The sequence below is a fragment of the Sinohyriopsis cumingii genome, chromosome 19 (assembly GCF_028554795.1).
Source record: "Sinohyriopsis cumingii isolate HCF-2022 chromosome 19, ASM2855479v2, whole genome shotgun sequence".
Classification (NCBI taxonomy): Eukaryota; Metazoa; Mollusca; class Bivalvia; order Unionida; family Unionidae; genus Sinohyriopsis; species Sinohyriopsis cumingii.
In genome coordinates this window covers 32973521-32984124 of record NC_142979.1, presented here as the reverse complement: position 1 = coordinate 32984124, position 10604 = coordinate 32973521, and the positions used below count along the sequence as shown (strand labels likewise).

At 38.5% G+C, this 10604-nt stretch overlaps 1 protein-coding gene across 1 annotated transcript in view; it reads right to left on the bottom strand.

The window, feature by feature from the left end:
• Positions 1–6168: 6168 nt before the first annotated feature.
• The window catches only part of LOC149775403 (beta-keto L-gulonate decarboxylase-like), a 40557-nt gene continuing 36121 nt past the window's right edge, over positions 6169–10604 (bottom strand). Inside the window, exon 9 of the mRNA XM_089944443.1 lies at positions 6169–8047. Coding sequence (XP_089800569.1) covers positions 7877–8047 — 171 coding nt within the window. The 3' untranslated portion in view covers positions 6169–7876. The remainder of the gene's footprint in view (positions 8048–10604) is intronic.

Here is a 10604-nt window from a genome sequence, read left to right as displayed (position 1 = left end):
TGCGACCGGGTAATCGAAGACCTCTGCTTGATGAAATTCGATGACGTGTTCCTGGTATCATTGTTTTTAAATCCTTTTTTTTCAAGTGGATTTTCATTAAGGCCGACATTCACTTCGCGATAGGCGAGTATTTAAATATGTAACACGTTCAACTTTGTATTTTCCACATGCCGATCAATTACACTCATTCTGCAACCAGCACAGTCCAACAAAAGGGTCTTGCCAGAAAGTATCACAGTGTAACATCTGTACAGGTAATTAGCATCGTCATCAGGCAGTGCACCAAAACGAGCTTCATACCAGGAACAAGTCGCCGAATTCCATCGGACAAAGGTCTTCGATACGACAATACATATCAAAAACTGGTTGCCTGGACAACTTCAGATACTCTAATGAAAAGTAATAAATTGAGTACAATGTACGAAAGTCTTGTTGGGAAATATGCAGACCAGTGACAATAGATTGATGCTGGTCCATATTATAGCTGAATTTCTTCGGAGGATTCCTGATGACCGTTTAAGCGCAAATAAATTTCTGTCACTTGCAAGTGGTAAAATACCATTTTGTTATGCTCTCGCGTTATAATTTGGACACGTTCTTTGGTACAGTAAGACTATGTCGAGTGCTTTTTTGAGATGCAAACTGGCCTGCAATACAATTTGGTGGGTAAGCATATGTGGTGTGCACAAGAAAGGACAGCGTTGAAGCGCTTCCCAACTGCATACATGATAACAAACGTGATCCTGTGGTCTATGTGTGTAAGAGAGAGATTTGGATTTTTAACGTAGCTTTAAAACAAAATTCAGTCATATCGCTACGATGTCTGCAATGTTGTAGTTTATAGTGATGTCTATCACTGGGGCATGATACCGCAGACATGTAGCACAATGTCACACCCATTCATATTATCCTCACACCAGGCCGACAAGTCCTAACACTGATCTCTTAATGCTGAGCGCCTAGCAAGGTAGCTGTTAGTACCAGATTCTGAAATCAGCAAAGAGGTTAGCACAGGAATCCACAGTAAGTCACTGTTGAGAACTCAACTTTGCCATCAACAACTTCCTGTATGCCAAAGTGCATCGTTAGCGTTGTTCTTACCGAATACGGTGACTGTGTCTAGCTCCAACGATAACCATGCGAAATTATCTACAAAACCCCAAATATATGAAAAAGGGAAACTGCATACGAAAACCTCAATGATATACCAATGACTTGTGAACGACGCTGCGCAAATCCAATATTGAAATTATGATTAGGAAACGGTAAATTTTCTACAGCTGCATCAGCAACACCAACATCATTTATAATTATAGGCGGTTTATGACTAGTTAGATCGTTAACTAATACCATTGCTGAGCTAGCTGTTTTTGTGTAATCAATGCTGTATCTGGTAAGTCAAAGAATCGTTGTAGCTACGTCGAAGTTATCAAGAATCGATTTTCTGTCCATCAATGAAATAACGTTGCAGGCTATGAGTAATACCTAAAGTCTCTTTTACTTTGATCCACCAACACAGCCCATGTCAAATGCAGGATCAGATATATATTTGAACTGGGACATTGTTTATACATTATTAGTTTTGTCTAATACCTCTTTGAGTGACGGCTTTGGTGGCTTCACTACCCCCATCCTAAACCGCAATCCACTTCTAATTACCAGATTTACAATTACTGAATCTGACAATCTTTAGTGACTTTACTAACTGCAGGTAGCATAGGTTCTGTTGCTGGTAGTGCAGTTCGTTCAACGTTGGTGGTGCTCGAGTCACTAATCACCGTAGTCGAACTCGAATCGATTGAACCGCCTTCGACCCCAGTTATTCATCCGATCCATAGCAGCACTTTTGATGCTATCAACAACTGGCATTTCAACTTGTTTAGCGATTGTTATAGAGCGCAGGACCATATCTTCAAACACGTTTGGTGCGCCCGTTAATAGTCCACGAACATCATCAACGCCAGTTCTCTAATTTGTCACATACATAGGTTTTCTCGTGCTAACCACGTGCAGGATCCAACATGTCCATGTATGAATTTCATTATTATATTAAATGTCAGGTAGATTTCAAATGTAATAGCTGTCTTGTAAATGTTTAACGGCGCAGATCAACAATGTGCAAGTCTTGATCCACAAGGGTAAAGTGAATATCTGTCAGTCGATTATTATGGCAGTGAAGACAAACAGGTGCTGCGAACGTAATTGATAACAAATTGCCTGGTTCCACGGTTGGCGAAAACCTAAACAATATATAATCCTGAAAAACCACACTTGTCGTTTCAGACTTGCTTTCATAACTATCACCGACAGCGTCACAAGTTAAATTAATTTGCATTGTTGAGGTAATCCTCATAATGTCATTCTTGAGGTAATCGTCATAATGTCAGGCGCGATATGATATCCCATGCGAAAAACTCGTTTGGTATCTGAAATGTTGTCAAGCCAACCTAAAACTGATCTTATTGACGATCGTGCAATGTCAACCGCATACCTTGGAGATTCGATTGACATGGCAGAACTGAGTGTGGACTTGTTGGCATGTCTAAAACATTTAGAGTCTTTGCTAGTCACCAATGTGATTCGTCGTCGAATCTCTTCATTAATTGATTTTATGTTATACGTGCTGCCAGAAAGTTCAATAGTATTTCAGGAGAAGCCAGTTTCGGCTGTAAACACAAATTCGGTTGTGATCGGATATTATACCAGCTGTAATACACTCTCAGCGACGCAAGTGCAATCTCAAGTGTACATGATTCACCAGCAGTAACATAAAGAGAAAAAGTCACGTTGAATTTTGGTTTCGTTGACAAGTTTTTAATCTTCGAGGTAACGCTCTGGGTTGTATTTAAAACAGCTTGTTGCATACAACATACATTTCTCATAGCACACGCACTGACTAAGTCCACTCATTATATACCCACACAGCCCAGTTCTTTTCAATGTATCCATGATTTTTATTTGTTGGTAGCCTATTTTCAACAAATACTCGGTAGTTTTTCATCAGGTATTGGATCATCATAGATTTCCTGCAGGGCTGGTTCTTTAATTTTTTAAAAAGATCTTTTGGTTCTATTAACCCTGATTTGAGTGCGGGTAGTTTTACTCGTGGAAGATGTATCAGCGCCTCTTCGGCGTCTTCGTCGACTATAGCCATCTCCGTGGCAAGCTCGTAAGAGTCTCTGCAGTCGCTTCTTTGATAGCCTTGGTAAGTCTAGCTATTTTACGAACTGGGCCTGGTTTCTCTTTTGTTATTGTTAGTGCGGTTGTGCCTTTGTGATAGTCTAGGCACGTTCGTCAACTTCCTTTGCTGGATTAATCAGCGGTGCAAATGTTTGTTCAAAACTCACTATGACATCGTCTCATGCAGTCTTTGCAATTGTAACATATCTCTGATGCTTTCTCGATCTGCAATAACATTATGAATCAATTCTTGGTGTTCACGCGCGCTTTAAGGCATTGCTTCTCATACTCTTATATGACATCGCTGGCAGACAGTTGATATGATTGTTTTTATTGTTAAAACCTGCACAATATTCATCTGTTTAAGTTCAGTCAAATCAAGTGTGAGAAAGTTATACAGATCCTTTGTGAGCCGAGCAGCATGTCACGAAATTCATCCCCCGTGTGGTCAGTGGCACATCAGGTCCAATGAATATTTCCAAGACCAATAGCATCAATGCTACGAAATAATATCAAATTGTTACAGTTGTTACAAATCCCTTTATGCACATGTACATTAGCTGACTTAATTAGATGACATCAGTGTTTTATGCCAGCCTTGTGAACATATTATTGCGGGATTGACTTCATTTTCGAGCATCACATCGTCGTGCACTACAAGACTGTTATCGATTGATTTTAAATTGTCAGGTGGCGCAATCATGTATAATCGATCCAACTTCATCCTGCGTTAAATCATATTCAGCAAGAACTGTTTTTCCTCATTCAACAGGACCAGTGATCAGTCCACGAACTGAGTTCGGAAATACAGTTCCATCACCATGCTATAATTGTTTAGACTTTGCATGTGTTGGGAAGTAAATGACCAAAAAATCTTTGAAAACATCCACGAATTTTCCATTACAGTATACAATAAAATTATGTCCAGATAGTTGTGTACAATATCGTATCAAAACACGTACCGCAAATCCAGCTAAAGTTCAAACACGTAATGGACAAACAATGATTACTGGAACTTGTGTTCGATGTGCAGCAAAGAAATTCAAATTCATTAAAACAAAAGTCGGGGGTGATATCGCGGCTGCATTAACAAAGTTACCGGGAACACCATTAAGTAAATATCCTGATAAAAACATTCCTCGATGCAACTGCTGTGGACCTGGTACACGACTGGATACATGACTTGATTCTAACAACTAACCAAGGCTTGGTGAAGCTCCCTTAATCGTGTTTACGCTACCTGTTACCGACGTGACCTTTGCGTATATATCGAATGATATCCGTTAACGTAAACGTGCTGACCTGGATCTTATCCATGACTTGACTGTGATTGTGGGACCAGGTGCCGGATAATGAGTCGTCAGAGGTCTGAAAGCCGAGATTGCATTTGGAAGTTCTCATTAAAAGTAAATAATACTATTGTAAATAATGGACACAAAAGCTGAATATTAACCAAAATATTCTACAGTCCAAGTGGATATTGGAGAAGTGAAACCAACGTGGAAAAGTTAGTATGTGCCTCAAAGGTCGCTCATGGGGTTGCTCGAACTTGGTTGGCCAAACAGGCACTACGGCAAATCAACACTTTAGCTAGTGTGAGTTACCTTTAAAAGCACTGATCACTGTATAGCCATAAAGAAATATAAAATATTTAGATTTTACATGAGAAATAAAAGAACCAAATTAGTCCTTGCCAATTTCATGCATTAATTTATTCTTCTGTTCCATGATGTGTCGATGTTACGGTAAAAAAAACAAATTATATTTATGAAAAAAATGTCCCCCTAAATGTACCTCTGATGAGAACATTAGAACTGCCTGAATTCCAAATATTAGCAATAAAGAAATCAATAATGAACTAAAAGTTGTTAAATACTGAATATTTACAATTACAGTAATGGTATATTTGTTCCGCTTAATACCTTGCACAGTTTTAGAACATTTAGAATATGTGTGGTCGAGTCACAGAATCAAATGCTACAGTATTGTGAAATGAAATGAGTTTATTAACATCAGCAATCACAGAACAAGGACTACCGAGTGCCAGTAAAAAAAACTTAGTTATATAATGTAATGTGCAACAGATGTTACATTTTACAAGGAGTGAATGTGACATATGTAGGCAACTATAGTGCCTTCTAGTCCTACAATGTAAGAGGCCCACTCTGATATTTATGTTGTTTGGGTCGACATCCACAATAGATGGTATTGTGTAATGTATTCCCCAGTCAACTGAGAGTAGAAATAGTTTCAGCCTGCACCCCAGCTACCAATTTTAAAAATGAAAAGCAGCAAGGATACAAAAAAATGTAAATGTAAAAATGTTGAGAAGATGGCAATGTCAGGGACTGCTTGGTGGCAACTGAGTTAGCTGTGATATTGTTTATGTAAAGACTAACACAAAGACTGATACTGATGTTGTGATATTGCTGCTTGCTGCATCTATGTGTGCGAGTCCAACTTGGAATTTTAATGTAGCGTCAACAATTTTTCAGTCATATTGCTGTGATGTCTGCAATGTGGCAGTTTATAGTGACATCTAGCAATGAGGCATCATGCCGCAGACATGTAACACGATGTCCCAACCAGTCACATTATCCCGACACCAGGCCGACCAGTCCTAACACTAACCTCTTAATGCTTAGCGCCAAGCATGGCTGCTGTTAGTATGATTTTTATGTCTTTGATATGACTTGGCCAGAGTTTGAACCAACAACCTCACACATCTGAGGCAGACACTCTAACCATTAGAGCACTCACTGCACCTATAGTTATCTGAATGAAATAAAACAAGAAAATTTCCTGACAAATATGTTACAACAATACTTTTTACATTTATTGTAGCTGCACCTTTATACATCTTAAATTCAATACCATCTTTCACATTTTATGAATTTTATTTTCACAACAAAAATCACACTCTTAACAAGACATGACAGCAATAGTTATCTCCCTTTAATACTCCGAAAAAAGAAAGGAAAACCAGGCTGTGTTAAAAGCATTTTTATTTCATTCCAAATGAATACAAATTATTTCGGTTATTTTAAAGACACTCTTGCACACATTATTGGTATATCATGCAGATAAAATGGCAGCCAAGTACCTTAATGAAACTGTTGATAATGACACGGACATGGGGGATTCATTAGAATCTGGTAGCTGTTGATGCTTCACCATTTATTTGTATTGGAATTGCCATTTATAACTATAATTAAAACACCTGGACAGCTACCTTGCTGTGTCCCTAATCAGGTCAGCTGCCTTGATGTGTGCCTAATCAGGTTGGCAGCCTCAACGTGTCCTTTGGAAAGGCTCTTAGTTTCCATGTCCTCTGCGTGATATAGCCAATACTGTGTTAAATGTGCCATTAAAGCAAACCCTAACAAAAGCACAAATCAAATTCAATCATATAATTGGCTGAAATGATGATGAAGATAATATTATGACTAGAAGTCTTTCATCACCCATTACCTCATTATCAATTAGGTATCTGGCTTCAGTTTGATCACCCTTTACCTCATGAACAATTAGGTATCTGTTGGATCATGCTTTACCTCATTATCAATTAGGTATCTGGCTTCAGTTTGATCACCCTTTACCTCATGAACAATTAGGTATCTGTTGGATCATGCTTTACCTCATTAACAATTAGGTATCTGGCTTCAGTTTGATCACCCTTTACCTCATTAACAATTAGGTATCTGGCTTCAGTTTGATCATGCTTTACCTCATCAATTAGGTATCTGACTTCAGTTTTGAAAAGAACAGAATTGAGACATCGTGCCAGGCACAAGAAAAGATTCCACTATCCAGAAAAATTATGGTGCAAAAGAAATGCCCATTTGAACACCCATATTTCCCCTTCAAGCCCCTCTCCCAGACAACAACTATATAATCCAATGTTATCTTACTTAGCACCTTTTCTCACAGTAAAGCAAAGGCATCAACTGAACACTTCAAGTTTCACACCTCCTGAACTTCAAAAAATGACCATAAAGTTAACATGAATAATTTTCATACAGAATCCAGGATAGCTGTTTATTTTCTTCTTTTTGTAGATTTTCAGGTGCCCATAATTATTTAATTGCAGAGTAAGAGAAATCAATTTAAAAATAAATTGTAAAGTCATTCCAACCATTTGGCAAAAAGTCCAGCTGCTTTCCTGACGACTGCAATGCCATGTTACTTCAATTGCTGCCAGAAAAACTCAGAGAAAATCTGAACAAGGGATTATTTGAACGGGAACCAATGAAGGCCTGGAGAAATTTAATCTCAAGAAGATGTATATTTCTTACAATGAACACAAATGGTACAGAAACATCTTACTCTGAAATCTTCTCTTTTTCACCTTTATATGTATTGTGTTTCTTGTTAACAATATCAGTTGTAAAAGCCTGATTGAAGGAATGTAGTGATTTTTTTTCTCTCCACTTTTAGGGAAACAGTTAAGAAGCCCACGTCATCTCTATATAAAGACACTTGTCCAAAAAGAACAAACTTTAATGGCCATTTAAGTGTCCTTGATAAATCTGGGTTCACTGTATTATGCTGAATATAAATATAATACAAATTCAGATTTCTTTTTCAATTTGAAATAAAAATAGTATCATTAAAAATTTATCATGATTAAAAGGAATCTATTTCATTGCCCTTTCCATAACTAAATAATGAAGAACTGCTCAATGGAGTGAATTGCTCATCGTCCCAGCTGATTCGTCTCTTTTGGGGAATCAATGCGATAGATGTATTCTGGTATGACAAAGTAGCCACGATATTGCACGTCATTTGGTGTCGTGTCATAGTGGTAATGGCCACCCTGTCCATGCCGACTGAAGCAATGGAAATGTTCCACTCTCAAGTCTAGGCCCTGAAAATGGGTAAATCATCAAATAAAATTAAATTGTAAAATGTAAAAATTCAGAAAAAACTTCCAATAAAGTCATACTACAGGGAATGAAGCAATTCAAGCAGATGTCTTATATAAAAGGAGTAGAATCATTTGGCTGTTCAACAAAATAAACATTATGCAGTGCTATCTCATTATAACACTGCTCATTATACCCAACTCTCATTATAATGCTGTTCACTATACAGTGCTATCTCATTATAACACTGTTCATTATAATATTGTTCTTTATACAGTTCATTTTCATTATAATGCTGTTCACTACACAGTGCTTTCTTATTATAGCACTTCATTCTACAATACTATTAAAACATGCTCACTATGCAATACTTTATTATGATGTTCACTATACAATGCCCTCTCATTATAATGCTGTTCAGTACACAGTGCTATCTCATTATAACACTGTTCATTATACCATACTCTTATTATAATGCTGTTCACTATACAGTGCTATCTCAATATAACACTGTACATTATACAATACTCTCTCATTATTATGTTGTTCATTATACAGTGGTTTCTCATTATAATGCTGTTCATATGCAGTGATCTTTTATTATAACACTGTTCATCATACAATGCACTCTCTTTATAATGCTGTTTGTTATAGAGTTCTTCAGAGCCCTGGGTGGCCAAGTGGTCTAAAGTGCTTGCCTTTACTAATCACAGCCATCTCACCTTTCTGCATGGGTTTGAGGGTTGGGCTCGGCCAATGTGTGTATATGAGAAAGCTGCCAGTACATTCTTTTGAGTTGTTGGTTCTAATTGGGGTTTTCTGGCTTCTTCCCCCACCAGATATACTGGCCACCAATGAGACTATCCTGCACTGAGAAATGGCATTAAACCCCAAAACAAGCATACAGTTCTCCCTCTATTCAATGCTCCCTCTTTATAATGCTGCTCACTATACAATCATCCACACAGAGCAATTCTATTTGTTATACAGTTCTCCCAATACTGTTCATTATATAAGTCTCCTATTTGTAATGTTGTTCTGCATAGCTCTCCCTCGATGAAATGATTTCATTATAAAATTATCGATCTACGCAATACTGGTCATTATATAGATTGCCCTCTGTGCAGTGCCATTCATTATATAGTTCTCCCTTTGTGCATCACTGTTCACTATATAGTTCTCCCTCTGCTATAGATCACAGTGACCTTCTCTGCTTGTACATGTGTAAGGGTCATGTCAGGCTATGCATGACATTATTCCCCACCCCCTACTAGATACCTTTAAATCAGGTGGCTTGGGGCATAGGGTCGTGTTTCACTGGATCAAAGCAGCAGTGGAACTCTGCAGCCCATTGAGTGATCAAATTTTAGGATGACACTGCCCACCTCTGTCGCATGAAGAAGGGACTACAAAAGGTACCCTAAACATTGCCTGCTTCACCTTAACCCTGGTCATCATTCTGCAGCTGACAGGGAGCCCACCTTAGTGGTCAAAGGTTATACAAAGCGAAAGTGACACAACTCGCCATCAGTACCTGGAATGTGCACATGTTAATGAAAAGTAAATCGGCAGACAGACCAGAAAGATGAACAGCTCTAGTTGGCAGAGGTTGGCACACATCTGGCCAGATTCAACATCCAAATAGCAGCCCTGAGTGAAACTCACCTTGCTGATGAAGTATAACTTACTAAAGTAGGTGCTGGCTATACCTTCTTCTGAAGTGACATAAGCAAAGAAGACTGGTGCAGAGCTGGTGATTGGTTTGCCATCCAATCACAGATAGTAAGCAAGCCCACAAACCTCTCAAAGGGCACGAATGACACTCTAATGCAAATGACACTCCCACTGTCTGGAAAAAGACCTGCAACTATCATCAGTGCCGATGTACCCACCAAGACCAAGACAGATGAGATTAAGAACAAATTTTATGAAGACCTGGATTCTCTTATCAACGAAGTACCAAAGGCAGACAAGCTAATCATCTTTGTTGACATCAATGCTAGAGCTGGGACAGATCACCAGACATGGCTAGGTGTCAATGGCAAACATGGCTCTGACAAATGCAACATCAATGGATTCCTCCTACTGTGGAAATGTGCTGAAAACAAAGCCTCCTAATCACCAACAAAGTCTTCTGCCTGTCAAAAACCAAAAAGATGTCTTGGATTCACCCATGATGTTGGTGTCTAAATGACAATGTCATTGTCAGGAGAAGAGACAAGATGTCCAAGTGACAGATGTCAAAGAGACGAGATGTCCAAGTGACAGATGTCCAAATAAAAAGTGCAGGATACTGGACTGGCCAGTCTTAGTGTCTCCAAACTCAATCTCCAAATTCAACCAAGTAGACAACCACAGGGCAAAAAAGTGCCCTAAAATATTAATGTCTCCAGACTGAAACAGGAAAACATGACATGGGCATTTGTTGAAGAAATATGCAGCCAAACAAGATACAATTGATAAGGACTCTGAAAATGTCAAGGAAGACTGGGCATCTTTCAAAATGCTGTGTACTCAACAGCATCTAAAACCTTCAGTCCCACCACACTTAAACATCAA